At 40.1% G+C, this 15,892-nt stretch overlaps 1 protein-coding gene across 3 annotated transcripts in view; it reads right to left on the bottom strand.

Moving 5' to 3' along the window:
- WDR70 (WD repeat domain 70) overlaps positions 1–15,892 on the bottom strand; it is a 273,577-nt gene that overhangs the window by 3,237 nt on the left and 254,448 nt on the right. For all 3 annotated transcript variants that reach the window (XM_040262355.1, XM_040262354.1, XM_040262356.1), the window contains 2 exons: positions 14,392–14,508; positions 12,218–12,380 (listed from right to left, as the gene is read on the bottom strand). In XM_040262355.1, coding sequence (XP_040118289.1) covers positions 12,218–12,380; positions 14,392–14,508 — 280 coding nt within the window. The remainder of the gene's footprint in view (positions 1–12,217; positions 12,381–14,391; positions 14,509–15,892) is intronic.

Genomic DNA, 15,892 nt, shown 5'->3' with positions numbered 1-15,892 from the left:
GATGTTTGCAATAATGTGCGCACACACACACAAACTGAAGGCAATACTGTGAATTTTACCATGAGTTAAAATGTGTTTAAGTGAAATATCCTTTATGTTGAGATAATGCTCTTCTATCTACTTTGTACTCAAATGTGCTGGAAGTTTAAAAATAAATCCTTAGAACTAGCTATTTAATTTCTACAAGATTAAACAGAACAAGGTCTTCTAAAGATAGCTGGGAATGCTTCATAGCTCATCAGAGTTAGCTGCAATGAGAAAAGTCCTTATGAAGTTGTAGTGCCACTTTTTTGGGATGTAAAAAAAGAAACTGAATGACAGGTCACAGGAAGAAAACCTAGAGCTTGAAAAGGCTATTTCATTTATGTAGTCACTTTTTTCCCCCTTATAATCCACCTACTTCCAGAAGTATTTTTAGTAGGTTAGTGGCAAACACTGAAGGGCATAGAATCAACGGGTCTATTTAACAAGGGGCAGAAATGCAGTAATGATGGCAGAGGCATGGGAGAACGCTTTGTGTGAATAGAGACATTGTATAATCTTGACTGAAGTGGTGATTACAGGTGTAAATGTTTGTTAAGACTTGAAAAGGGTGCATTTTGTATTTTATTGTAAATAAACTATACCTCAGTAAAACTGAATTATAAAGAAAATCCAAACAAAACAAATAAGCAGAAGGTCAAGAACAAAAAGACGAAAAGATATATAACCAAGCATAAAACTTAGCACTAAATTTCCTAGAAGCCAAGACAAAAGAAAAAGAGTTAATTTTTCAAAGGAGATAACCTTCCCCTTCCCTATAATTGAACTCAGCCAAATTCACTGAGTAAATTTTCATATGAGGGTCACTAAGACTGTCACTTTCAATTACCAGGCCACAACAGTTTTCTTTTTCTCTCCAGGTATTTTAACTCAAGGGGTATCAACTTGTTTGGAAGGTTGGAAGGTCTTATTTGTGAAACTCCATGAATTTATTTTAAATGCCACTTTTGAACTAATAAAAATGTTGTCAGCAAAACAGCCGTATTATGTGTACACGTTAAAGCATGACACTGCGCTCTCGTGTTCCACTGAGCATTCAATAACCATGTTCCCCTTCCCCAAACTGCCAAAAGCAAGGCATAAACCAGTGTTGAAATTTTCCCAGCAATGCTTGCTTACCACTTTTTCCTTTCATTTTGCTGCCCAGGTAGATGATAGCTGAGTATAAAACTGGGCTCTTTTCAACAAAAAACACTGGGAAAACTGTATATCCATATGCAATGAAACTGGACCCTTACCTTATACCATGTACAAAAATTAACTCAGCATCAATCAAAGACCTAAACCTAAGAGCAAAAATGATAAAGCCTTAAGAAGAAAACACAGGGGAAAGTTTTATGACATTGGATTTCGTCATGATTTTTTTTGATATGACACCAAAAACACAGGCAAGAGCAAAAACAGGTAAACTGGACTGCATCAAAATTAAAAACTGTACATCAAAAGATAATATCAACAGATTAAAACGAAGAGTTGCTGTGTAGTGGGCATAGAACTTAGTACTGCAAGATGAAACGAGTTCTGGGGACTGGTCGCACAACAATGTGAATGTATTTAATACCATCAAATAGTTAAGATGGCCAAATTTCATGTTATGTGTATTTTACCAAAATTAAAAAAGGAAAAGACTAGGCTCCTGAACTTGGCAATGAGGAAGAACAAACCCCCTTCCTGGGAAAAAAGGAGGCACCTTAGGAAAAGCCTTAGCCTCCAACGCAAGGCCATGCCTGCAGCAGTGCTTCTCAAACCATCTGTGGTGCAAGGCCAGACTTTGTTTTCTAATTTCTGACTGCTTGCAGATAAATATTTCTAGAAAAAAATTAAAAGATTACCAAACACAGATCCAAATGTTTTATTAGATTCAATAAAAATCTCCAATTGCTATAAAATTTCCTGAGCTTATCTTGTCAGCACTGGCAGGTGGAGCACACTGGGAGGAGTGTGGGCTGGCCGCTCCCTCCCTCCCTGTGCTTGGGAAAGAAAGGCTCTGAAAGCAGAGAATCTGTGTTCTTAACACAGACTGCTACACATGACGAGTTTACTCCAACTGCAGGAAAGTATCTCTCACGTCTAGAGAAGCTGGGCCTGTGTGATGCTACAGAAGGCTCGGTGAAGGAAGTCTGAGCTTGCATTCTCACAGGGCCACCCTTTAAGGAGCAGTCTCTAATTCTCAGAATGGGATGGGGAGGTGAAGGGAGATATGGCCCACGGAAGGAAGTTTCCCTCGTGCCAATCCATCCTGCCCCTGCAAAACCAACATTCTTACACACAGGTCAGCACGTTCCATAAGAACTGTATGTTGTCTGCTGAAGAAAGACCAGGTTCTTCAAAACATATTACTAGACTTAGCGCAATGAGTGTATCTGTCCAGTCTAGGGAATGCCACTGTTTTATAGAAGCAAAATGAGAGAATTATAGCTTTAAATCTTGCAGCTCTTCTTTCTGGCCAGCAATTTTTATCTTTAAATTTATTTCTAGCAGCTTTTCTTTTGAGATTTTTTGGAAATACATACAAAGGGAAGACCAAAAAAAAAAAAAAAATCAATTCAGGATAATTTAGGGCATTTAAAACAGACTTCTTTAGTCACTTTTCAAGACAATGAAGAACAGAGGTGATTAGGCAACTTCCAGCAGAGTCAGGAACATAACCAGGAAATTTCTTCCCTGGGGGCGGCCTAATTTGCCCTTGGCATAGAAAACATCTGTAAAAATAAATCAAGAGTGTCAAGCACGAGCAAAATGACACAAGCAAAAAGATAAAATGTTTTGAAAATACTTAAAAGCTGGTCCAGAAATTCCTACTTTTAAAACCAATAGGAAACCAACACATAAACAACAAAAATTCCTCTAAGCCCCTTCTAACCTTGTCACCACAAAAAATGGATTCTTTTCTGGACAGCTTGAAGAAATGGAATTCATACACTGGTCTTAACACAGACTCTTTTGGGTGCTTCCATGAGGAAAAAGTAGAAAAACTAAACCAAAGGGGCACTGAAGACATGGCAGCAACTAGGGAAATATACATATAAGTAAACAATGTGCAAGAAATATACTCTAATGCTTCAAGAGGGCATTTTATAACCACCGATTTCCTGTCTTCTGTTTAATCAGCTCCTCTAGAATTCTCAAGAGACAGGTCAACTCAAACTTTACAGTCTCATAGCAGATTTACCTCAGGCGCCCCAAACAAAATCCTATAAAAGGAAAAGGAAGGAAGGGGAACATTCCATTAAGCCCAAGCATCACACATACTCAATAGGTGAGGGGGGATGAGCTAATAAGCCTCACTAGGAAGTAGTGAAGTGTCCAACTTTATCCAGACTCTTTGTTTCACCGGTTTACTGCCCACACTTACCCATTTTTCTAAGTGTTAACTGAAAATAAACTTACAGAAGGCTGATGTGAAAATTTTATTTTCCAGTGTGATTAACTCATTTGGCAAATAGTAAACATTTTTCACTTGACTATATGTGTCATCTTGTTTATTAGAGTTGCCAAGAAAAGGAGAGCAGATTAGACAGCAATATAGTTATTACCGCTAACATTTAAATAAACTAATCAGAGGAGGGGTGATGGTTTTTTTGCTTTGTTTTAGCTTCAGTAACATTCTGCACTTGCTAATAGTTAATATTTCATGAAGTAAATATAAAAGCTTAAGTAAAAATGCCTTTCTCAAATCTATAAATTCTGAATAGCTGAAACTTCTTGCTGATGAATGTTCCTCTTGGAACGTTTTTTAAACTGAATTCTCAAAGTTATTAGTACAAAGTGAGTCTTCTTCCAGCAATAGCGTGAACAGAACAATGACAGAAGCCCAACAGAAGCTGAGTCCCACCTCATTTCCACTTTGGGAACGGGGAAGAACAAACCCCCTTCCTGGGATAAAAAGGAGGCACCTTAGAAAAACTTCAGCCTCCAACCTGGGGCCACACTTGAAGCAGTGCTTCTCAAACCATCTTCAGTTTTTCCATCCAGAGGAATTTTGCGTAGAACAGTCAGTAATGAATAAAAATTCTCCCTGTAATCTTCCAAAAGGGCATTTTTTTGGGATATAGTGTTTATGTAAGACATTCAAAGTGCCCTTTCAAAGATTCAAAGGCTGTCTCTTCTGACTAAGCTCTAACCTAGGCTTTCTACACTCCTCCTCAAGTGCTCAGGCCAGAGAGAAGTCTCAAAGTGTCTCTGGGTGCAATGGGAAGTTGACAGGTCAAATTCTTTTTAGTTATGGATATTCTCCTGATATGATTCATTCAAAAAGCATAAAGCGAGCTCCAGGGTAACAGAATGAGTATGAGAGGAAATCATTTATAATATTTAGTCATCGGTATGTGACTGTAAACCACAAGCTTTTTTGGCTCAGGGCCCATTGTTTATTACGAAGCAAAAACCTCAAAGCCAAAGTCAATTATACCCATGACTTGAAAATCTGACACACTTATTAACCCTGTTAGAATGAATATGGTACAGATGAACTCTGACCCAGTCATCACAATTGCAGAATTATGAGGATTAAATAAAGCCTTGACCAAAAGATTCCACTTGAAATGGTCCCTTCTTTTTGGTGAAGAGCTAAGCAAAGATCATTTTTATTATTTATTAAAAATATTTATTTTGTATTGGAGCATAGTTGATTAACAATGTTTCAGGTATACAGCGAGGTAATTCAGTTACACATAAAACACATTAGGGATGCCTAAGATGAGAGGAAACAAGAAAAAGAATGTTCTATCTTTTTCAGAAAATGAAGATAGAATATTTTGGAAAATACCTAAACATATCTCAGACTCATTAAACAGGATATGCTGACTCATAACGCTTGTGCGAGAGTTCCAAGACTGGGTGAGGAGGAAAAGGGACATACATGAAACCTGTGGAAACTGGGAGAGAAAATAGAGGACAAAACAAAAAGAACCTTCTAAAACCACTATCAATAAGTGGGCAAACAAGTTAGAATGATTAACTCTTGGAAGAGCACACAGGCCTGGGACAGCCCAGGTAACATCAATGCCCTCCCTAAGCTCACTTTTACAAAATGTATGTAATGGTGTGCTACAATTTCTATTTGAAAACATGCACCAAAGCTGGGCATTAGTGTAGCCTAATCTCTTACTTCATACTTGGGGAAAGAGTCTCATGAAGGTTAACTGAGCCCTGGAGCAGGAACTAAACCCCAGGACTTCTGATTCCTAGACTAGCATTCTTCCACTATGCCATGCTGGCACACGCGGTAATCTTTTTGGCTTCATTATTATTCAACTTTTCCAATAACTACTATCAGTTGCTTTGTGATGACAAGCAATATGCTGTAGTACTCAAAAGTGGAAGCTTGGCTTTGGAGCCAGACTACCTGTGTTCAAATCGCAATTCGGCCTCTTGCTACCTGTATGGCTTTGGTCAAGTTATATGTTTCCTCATATGCCAAATTGGAAAAATAATATCCCTTTCTCATAGGATTGTTGTGAGGATTAAAAGAATAATATATATATATATATATATATATGAATTTTAAACATGACTGGCATGGTATAACAGCAGTGTCATTATTACCATATCCTTTATTCCCCAATTTATATTTTCAAAAGTTGTATATAGAATGTATCTGATAAAATAATTTACATATTAAATACAACACAGCAGCTTACTATTAAAAAAACAACCCTGGGGGAAATGTTCTTCTATGTAAATAACTTGTCTTCAGTATGTATTTCTATAATCAAAATAATCTATTTCATACATTTGAAGTTTTAAAAGGTGAATAACTTGTGGTTTATTTTACATAATTACTTTTAAAAATTATTTACCAGACTTTGGTGGGCAAAATAATCACCTGGAGAACTTAAGATGCAGATTCCCAGCTCCAATCTCTCAGTGTAACTGAGTTGGGGTAAAGTCTAGAAATCTGCATTATTAACCTTCCCACTCCCACCCTCGACTCTGACACAGACAGTCCACAAAATCACTTTGAGAAACACTGGCCTTTACATAGGAATACAGTGGTCAGTGATATCAGTCAGGTAACCACAACTCAGGGGAAAAAAAGTTATACTTCTCTCTATGGGTTTATGTCTCGTCCTAACACAACTCTTCACTCAAAGACTGACCTCTTGAAATATTGCCTTGTAACTCAACATGACTTCAGTGGATCCTTTATAGATGGCAACAATATATTAATTAATATATTAATCAATATAAAATTATATTAATATACAATTCATGTTATTAATATAAAATTAATGCTCACACACATATCCATGTATCCTGCATCACATGAGACATGCACACTGAAAATTAAATTGACTGAACCAGCACTAATGGCAACTGAACTGGCAAGAAAAGTGACCACGGCTGTCAGGCTATCAGGCTACGGGCCAGGGTTCAGGCTCCCACACACAACTATCTGCGGGGATGTGTAAGCTAATAGCATTCTGGATCTTTATCCTGCCCCTTCCCCAGCCAACTCCCTTCCCCTCCCTACAGCAACATCTTTTGACAAGAAACTGTAATTGAATCTGCCCATGTGTAGCTAAACCAGAGTCCTCTGTGATCCTGCTGTGTTTTAAAACTTTCAGGGCTATTAGATTGCGAGTGCCAGGAATGAAACTCCAGTACTCAAAAATAAAGGTAAAGGGTTCAAAGGCTCTTTGTTCTTATCACTGGAGAGAAAAGGTGAGTATATGTCATCGGCAAGCAGGCAGATTTGTGTAATATCTGTCAATAATTGTGTTTTTCTGGGATAATGCAAGACACAGTAAATTTTCACTTCATCACTGACACAAATCAACTGCAGTGAAGAAGAACAATCAGACACACATTCTCAATTACAGTGACCTTTACGAAAAGATCCTTTTAAATATTAGCTTCCCTTCAAACACTCTGCTCTTTGGCAGTAAAATAGTATACTCTAGCAGGTGACCAGAGGAGAAATTGCACTGCGATTCAGGCTAACAAATCACATGCCACAGACAGCGCCATGAACTTAGTATGCAATCAACGTAAAGTGACAAAACTGAATGGAAGGAAAGAGATGGGAGCAAAACGTAGCATCAGGAAAGTGTATATTGAGAGAGACCACAGACCTCTGAAGAGCTCATTAAATTAGGGATCGAGAGAAAGGGAAAGTGAAAGTCACTCAGTTGTGTCCGACTCTTTGTGACCCTGTGGACTACACATGTCCATGGAATTCTTCAGGCCAGAATACTGGAGTGGGAAGCCTTTCCCTTCTCCAGAGGATCTTCCCAACCCAGGGATCAAACCCAGGTCTCCCGCATTGCAGGCGGATTCTCTACCAACTGAGCTACAAAGGAAGCCCTACAAGGGATTAGGAGAAATGAAGTCTAATTCTAGTTTCAATTGTAAATTGTTAGTCTCCTCACATGTAAGGTAAGGATATGACAGTATCTATTCAACCCATTTTGCAGAACTGCTATGAGGCTAACATTACTATTCAATTGTAAATAATACTAAACCACCTATGATGCAGGAAAATGCCATTGGGTAAGAGTAACCAATGAACAAAATCAATCTCTGCTTCAATTAACTCTATTTAAAGAAAGCTGAAAATGTGGACGAATTTTTTTCCAAGAAAATATTAATTACCAAGCAGACTCAGAAAAGTCAGAAAATCCAAAGAGTCTACTTCCCATGAGGGGATAGACAAGCATGAGAAAGATTAAGGAATTACTACTCACTCTCTCCTCCACAAAAGCACCCGACTTCAACAGTTTCACCATCTCTCCAATTTTTACAAATAGATTTAATGGTACACAAGGCAGTTCAAGAGTATATACAGAAAAGGAAAGCACATGAAGTTTTTATGAAGGCAGCCTAACACCTGACAAAGAACAAACCACAAGCATGTGAGGGTCATATCAGAGATGCTAGGATGATTCACTATTAGGAATTTTGTAATATGATTAATCATATTCATTGATCAAAGTAGAAGTACACAGGGAACTCCCTGGTAGTCCTGTGGTTAGGACTCTGAGCTTCCACTGCAGAGGTCAAGGGTTCCATCTCTGGTCCCCTGGTTGGGGAACTAAGATCCCATAAGCCACACAGTGTGGCCAGAAAAACCTCCCACCCAAACAAAAACACAACAAGCAGAAATTCATGACAAAGGAATTCAATAAAACTCAGCATCTGTTTCAGAGCAACATGCCTCTAGTCTCCACACAGTGTTTTCTTCACCTAGGATCCCTGCAGGGCTCATTCCCTCATTCCACTCAAGTCCAAGACCACTTTAGCAGAGGTTCTATCCTGATCGTTATACCTGAAAATAGTGCCCCTCTCTCCCCGATTACTCTATGTCCCTTTATCCCTATTTTATCTTTCTTCGTTGCACTTGCTACCATCTAACATTTACGGATTTATTTATTGTCTGTCTCTGTATACCAGAATATAAAATCCATAAACCACAACTTAGAACAATATCTGACACATTGTAGGTGTTCCGTAAATCTTTGTTGAATCTTCTCTAACATCTTGCATGTGAGTGTTTTCAAAAGTTGTTATGCTTTATGGAGAGATACCATTAAATTGAACAATATGAAATTGCCAATATTTGACTTTTTTTCATCTACAAAAAGGGCGATTACACATGTTTTAAGAAAAGGATGTACACTATTGCTTTTATTATTTAATACTGTTCTGGCAGTTCTAGTCAGTACAATTAGATAAGATAAAGAAATAGCAGGTACAAATGTTGGAAATTATTTGTGTGTGATATAATTTTTCAGGGGCTTCCCAGGTGACTCAGTAGTAAAGAATCCACCTGCCAATGCAGGAGACCTGGGTTTGATCCCTGGGTTGGGAAGACCCCCTGGAAAAGAAAATGGCAACCCAATCCAATATTCTTGCCTGGGAAATCCCATGGACAGAGGAGCCTGGTGGGCTACAATCCATGGGGGTCGCCAAAAAGTCAGGCATGACTTAGCGACTAAACAACAGCAACAACAAACCCCTCTAAGTCTGACCACATTTAATCAATTTTTTCACTTGGGGGAAAAATGTCATAAACAAAGTAGAAATAAAGGCAACTGACTAGTAGAAATACTTGGATTACATGACACACAAAGGGTTAAGCTCCTTAATATATGGACAGATAGACAAAAGGGCAAAAGACATAAACAGAAAGCTCACAGGGAGAAAAAGAGAAGATTTTAACATATGCATGCGTGCTAAGTCACTTCAGTTATGTCCAACCTACAGGCTGTAGACCACCAGGCTCGGTCCATGGGATTCTCCAGGCAAGAAACTGGAGTGGGTTGCCATGCCCTCCTCCAGGGGATCTTCCCAACCCAGGGATCAAGCCCACAACTTTTACGTCTTCTGCACTGGCCATGTGGGTTCTTTACCACTAGCACCGCCTGGGAAGCTCATGCTAATATCAATCATTAATCAGCAAATGACATTTTTTCAATATTTGTGGAGACACTGCAACAATCTACTCTGTGTACAAATGTATGTACGTCTGTTTGGAGCAGTTCACTATCGAAATGATACTTAACTATGTTTGGCAAATTTTAAACTATGGCTCTGTTTACTCTTCTTTCCTCAGATAATTTTTGGTATGCTTCTAAACAAATTTTTGAAGTATAAGAAATCCCTAATGGTAATAGACAATAACTATTCCATTAGAAACAGAAGTGTCAACAGAGGCATAATCCATAAGCCCACAAGCATATCTGAGTGCCAAGGATGTGTTGACACATATTAGTTTATAGCACACAGATCTGATACAAATGAAGGCTAAATGCAAACTATTTAGCTGGCCAGCCTTGATATGACCCTCTTAGCTGTTGTGATATTATCCAACTAACCGTTCAGAGACGTTCCATCTGTCTTGTCTGGTTATTCGTACATGTTGTGAACATCCACCACTGATGTCATACAATAAAATCTGCTCTGCTACAACACATATAGTGGAGGATATGATGCTCCCCACCAGGGGCCCTCAAATCGCTTTCTCATTTTTCTGCAGGGTGCTTTCACTCACAGCGGTGGCATCCATCTCCTTGTCTTCTTGCTGGAGGCCCAGAGAGTTGGAAGTACCTTAAGTGTCTCCCCCAGTTCCACCTCCAGCCATCACCAATGACTAATGGATGCTGGAGTGAAGCACTCCAGTTACTGTGCCCCTGACCAGGGTCTCCAGGGTCACCCTGTGGGATACTAAGGAAAATGACCCTTCTTGGAACTCTGTTTAATGTTGTACTCTTTCTTGGCTTCAGTCATCTTCACAGGGGTCTTTTTCTCAAGGTCTGCTTCTAAGGAACCCAAGCTAAGACAGTGTGTTTTACTGTTAGGCAAAGTATCCATAGATCATAATGATCCGCATATAGGGGCTCAATATCAGTATAACACGTAAGTTGAGTTGGTTTATAAAGGATTTTTCCCAGCATATAAATATCAGCTTCCTCATAATCAAAGAGAAAACTTTAGAAATACATAAAAACATCAATAAAAAAGAAGCTGATTTACTTCTAACAACACAAAAATACACATACACAAATTTATTCACTATGTTCAGTTCAGTTCAGTTCAGCCGCTCAGTCGTGTCCGACTCTTTGCGACCCCATGAATCACAACACTCCAGGCCTCCCTGACCAACGCCCTGAGTTCACCATGTTAGTAATTGCAAAATACTGGGAACAATCTAAATACGCACACAGGAGAGCAGCAGAATAAATCAGTGTATAGCCACATAGTGGATCACTACGCAGTTGCGAAAAAGAATGAGAATGAACTCTATGAACTGATGGACAGTGATTTCCAGGTCATACTGTTAAGTGGAAAAAAAAAAGCAAAGCTCAAAAGACTATTAATGGAGATTCCTTAAAAAATTAGGACTAAATCTACCATATGTACTATGGTCATTTAAAGTGTTGACATCAGGGCAGGTTGAGTGAAAAGCATATAACAACTCTCTGTACAGTTTTTATGATTTTTCTGTAAGTCTAACCACTACAAGTTCACCCATGTTAAGCTAACTGAGGGACTCTCAACTGGCAGGCTCTACTCTGCCTGTGTTAAGTATTACTTACAAACCAGCTCTACAAATAAAAGTTAATCCTCAATAATGGATCCTACAAACTGTTCCTCTTCATTTGCTTTTTGTTGTTCAGTCACTAAGTTGTGTCCGACTCTTTACAATCCCAGGGACTGCAGCATGCCAGACTCCTCTGTCCGTGGGATTTCCCCGGCAAGAATACTGGAGTGGGTTGCTATTTCCTTCTCCTGTTTTTAACCCTAACTATAGCTCAGCTGATAAAGAACCTGCCTGCAATGCAAGAGATCCTGGTTTGATTCCTAGGTCAGGAAGATCCCCTGGAGAAGGGACAAGCTACCCACTCCAGTATTCTTGGGCTCCCCTGGTGGCTAAGCTGGTAAAGAACCCACCCACAATGCGGGAGATCTAGATTCAATTCCTGGGTTGGGAAGACTTCTTGGAGAAGGGAATGGCTACCCGCTCCAGTGTTCTGGCCTGGAGAACTTCATGGACTGTATATACATGGGGCGGCAGGGAGCTGGAGACGACAGAGCAGCTTTCACAACTAAGATAACGCATATAGGCAGGATTTTCTTTCTCTTTCTTCCTTTCTTTTCTTAATCACACGTAGAATGAGTTTCACATAACTGGTTTGTTGTTTTGTTGTTGTTTTAGTCGCTAAGTCGTGTCTGACTCTCTCGAAACCCCATGGGCTGTAGCCCACCAGGCTCCTCTGTCCTTGGGATTTCCCAGGCAAGAATACTGGAGTGGGTTGCCATTTCCTCCTCCAGGAGATCATCCCCACCCAGGATCAAACCCACGTCTCCTGCAGTGGCAGGTGGATTCTACACCATTGAGCCACCAGGGAACCCCCGGAATGGGTTTGTGTGAGTGCTCAGTCATGTCTGACTCTTGTGACCTCATAGACTGGAGTCTGCTAGGCTTCTCTGTCCAAGGAATTTTCCAGGCAAGAATACTGGTATAACTCTGATGGAAGTGGCCTAGTTTAAAAATTTAGAATTTTAGAGTCCTCAGATATAAACAAATGTCTATGTTTCTGGACCATTAGTACCTGGCCTATTTCTGATGCTTAAGAACAAAAAAGAAAGGGAGAGGTTAGAACCGCAAAGCTGTGTTCTACCCAATTTGTTAACATAAGAAATGTTCTATTTTAAAAGGCTGGTTCCTTACTTGGAGTATGCTGGAGAAACCCAGTACGGGTTGTCCTCGGCCGCCTTGGCATGCCGCAAAATGGCTTCCCGGGGATTGCTGTCGTCAGTTTTGTCCAAAGCAATGTTCTTCACAATGTATGAAGACAGAGTGCCTCCATGGGTTCCAACCCGGCCACCACGACCTGTTCCAAAGGGAAGAAAACAAATCAGGAACAGAGTGAGCATATAGTCTGGGCTTATCTGACAAGGTTGAAAATCCTTCACTGCTGGCTGCCCAGGCTACAGGTTAAATGAATGACAGGGTAGGGTCAGGGATTCAGATTGACCTGATTTTTGACATTCCGTGAAGAATCAAGGTTTTAAGCTTTCTGGGGCTCCTACAGACTTTGGTTTGAAGCACACTGAAGAGTACTTGAGTATCGTCCTTTCTGCTTTCATTTAAGGTAGTCACAACCAAAGTGGAACATCACCAAAGCTCAACTTCCCCATAATATTTTAAAATACACATGTTTTTATTATGCTTTAGTTGCCTAACTTACACAATGACAGCAATGTAGGAAGAAATACAAATAGTTTGCCATGTATATGCCTTAAAAAATTCTTCAGGCATGAATACATGAAATTCAATTAATAAAAATAACCAACAATCATTAGATGCTATTTTAGTTTTAAACAAGACTATCTTAGGGCTTGCCATCTTCCAAGGACCTTGTAGGAAAGAAAACAAGTAAGATGAATAGACTGATTGACATTATTTTACTATATGTAATGGCTATTGACAGGAAGCTTCACCTGGGCAGGAATTTGTTCCCCACTGAACCCTCAACTGCTAGCCTGGTTCCCAGTACTCAAAAGACATATGACTTTTCAAGGAGATTAAAAAGAGGAAAAAAGACAAAACACCACATGAAAAGTCAAGTAGCACTAAAAGATTAATTTTATCAGGAAGGAAAAAACTGCCAGAGAATTTGTATGGCCAGTAACTATTATATCAGTAGCCCTTAGAAGAAGAAAAGAGCTCTTCAGGCTGATGCGGGAAGGGGATCTATTGAAAGAAATACATCCAACTTGGGAGAAGTCAGAAGACAGAGAAGGTTACTTTCAATGAACTGAATAGTTTAAATACAAAAGTATAGAAAGAGGGAAGTTCAACGGGCATTTGGGGGCAGGAATGAACCAACAGTCATATCAGAAGATTGGAGCAGGAGAGAGGTGAGGTGTAAAGCTCAAACACGGCTGAGAGTCAGACTGTAGAGAACTGAATCTCTGGGCACGCAACTGGACAGTGCACAGCTTCTGAAGATGTGGGGGCAGCAGCAATATGGAAACTACAGGAATTGGGAATAAAAGCTGTAAGATGAATGCAGGTAGTAGTGAGGAGAGAGAGCTGAGAGAGTACCTAGTTACAAGGGCTTTTTAATAATCCAGGCCAGAATATTATACAGGAATTCTGATTAGAGGACGATGGCAGAGAAAATGGGGGAAAAACTGAGACTGGTTATAGGAGATTTTTTTCAGTGCTAAAGGGGCAGGCCCAAGACATAGAGGTCCAAAAGTCAGGTTCAGATGAATAAACAAGTCATAAGTGATATAAGCTTATGAACCTAGAACAAACGGAGACTGTGCAGCTGATAACAGAGAAAGGGATTCTAGTAAAGGCGCGGCTGTATGATGGCTGATGCTGCCTTGCTTTCTTCTGGCCTTACTTTCTTAGAAACTCTAAGGATTTTTATTCATCTTCTAGGGAGATGGGCAGCTCTATTTTAATAACGCAGAACTAAATGATGGCCTCTTTCTGCCTTTTGTGAACTCTAATCTAGCCTAAATTTCGGCCAAAGTATTCAGTGTTGAATTTTAAGCCAGTATGGTGAGCAGTGATTTAAACACTGAGTTCCAAGGAGCCCCAGAGCTCCAGTGAGGTCACCTAAAGGACTTGGAGACCAAGAAGGGCTCTGGGCTTCCTCTCTGCTTCAGCACAGCAGCTCCGTTTGCATCAGTTTTATGCACTGGGCTTCTGCATCAGTTCTTCAAGCAAAAAGTTCGGAGGCTAAAAGAAGGTGTTTGAAAAATCCTATTTAGTAAAAATCTCTGAAGACGGGTATCCAGGCCCAAAAGATCTTCCAAGTTCTGTCTCGATTACCCCACCCTGGCCCTCAATGATCCCCTCTGCGGGTCACTAGCTAGATCAGTCACCTGGGCCTGCGACAGGAGGTTCGGGTTTGTGAGACTTCAGGGGATCCAGTCTGTCCTTCTCCAGCTGTTTCCTTGTACTCCGTTGGCGAGGTTCGCGGAACATAGGCAAGGCATGAGCTAGGAGAAGTCACAGTTGAAAAATTTCATTATGATAATAACCCTTCCATCCAAAAACATAGCTAGAGCATGACTAAACGTAGATGAAATGGAAGTCATAATGACGGGCTTCATCTAATAATAAAAGACAGTCTTACTGCAACCAATTAGCCAATTTCATTTGAGACCAGACACACTGTTCACCTTTCCTGGCAACTAATGGCGCTCAGGAAATATTGTCAAATACCGTCACGGAAACACTGATGAGGCTCCCCATGTACCAGACCATGGGCAGCAGTTAAACAACTTCTGTGGTTTTGACAAGAAACACTTAATGGAACTGCCTCTTACTTTTTTTCTTACAGGACCCAAACGTGAATAATGCCAACAGCTTGCTGTCAGCCTCGGTCTCCTCAGAGGCCTCATAAACCCTGGAATCACTTCACACATTTCTGAATTGTGACCACCTCTCAGGAATGGTTGACAACACTGAACAACCAGAAGGGAGGGACACTTATCCCACAGAAACTGGGAGAGAGGCTGTCTTGAATGCACAGAGGTGACTGAATCTCCTGACGTGGTGACTTAACAGGGACTTATTCCTTTTTCAATGTGGTCGACAAAAGAATAAAAATCAGAGAGTAACATCTGTCCAATTGCTCTTGGTTGTTCACTCAATGTCAGAATTAAGTTTCAGAATATAAAAGAAAATATAAATTTATAAGGGAAACAGTGTCATATTCTGGTGGAGAGGGGAAGACTACTGGGGAAAGAATTAAATATCTATTTATGACCACAACAAGTACCAGAATAATGTCTTTGAATGTTTACGTGCAAATTAAAACTTCTTTAAAAGAGAAAACTAGGGGAGAATTAAAGGAATAATAAGGGTTTAAAGGAAATTTATAATGTGAATGACAGAAATAGCTATAACACCTGAAAAACACTTCTAGTACCTGCCATCCTCAATGCACACTGCCAGCCTGGGCCAGGACCATATCACTCACCAGTAAATATGCCTCTCTTGAGTTAGGGGAGCTGAGAAACACAGCCACCCATCACTCTGTTGGGCAACATGACACAATAGTATTTTTAGGAGAGGGAAAAATAGCTTTTCACTTCAAACGACTGCAGGAATTTAAGTAGGCCATGTGTAATTACATGAGCTAGACTGCTTCTGACACTGACTTTAACACTTCTATTCTTGCAAAAAAATGCCATGGGATCTTTTTACTCATCACCAGCTCCAAGGGACTTAGTTTTATACAAGACCCACCACCAGGGAGAAAACCCAGCAGTGCAGCGCCCCCTGGGCTTGAGACTGAGCCACTGAGAAAGTCCACAGGGACACCTGCTAACAGCAATTGCTACTGCATCTGAGATCTTTCTAGCCGCTACCCTTGGC

This window comes from Oryx dammah, unplaced genomic scaffold (assembly GCF_014754425.2).
Source record: "Oryx dammah isolate SB20612 unplaced genomic scaffold, SCBI_Odam_1.1 HiC_scaffold_20, whole genome shotgun sequence".
NCBI lineage: Eukaryota > Metazoa > Chordata > Mammalia > Artiodactyla > Bovidae > Oryx > Oryx dammah.
This window is presented reverse-complemented; position numbering and strand designations above follow the sequence as displayed.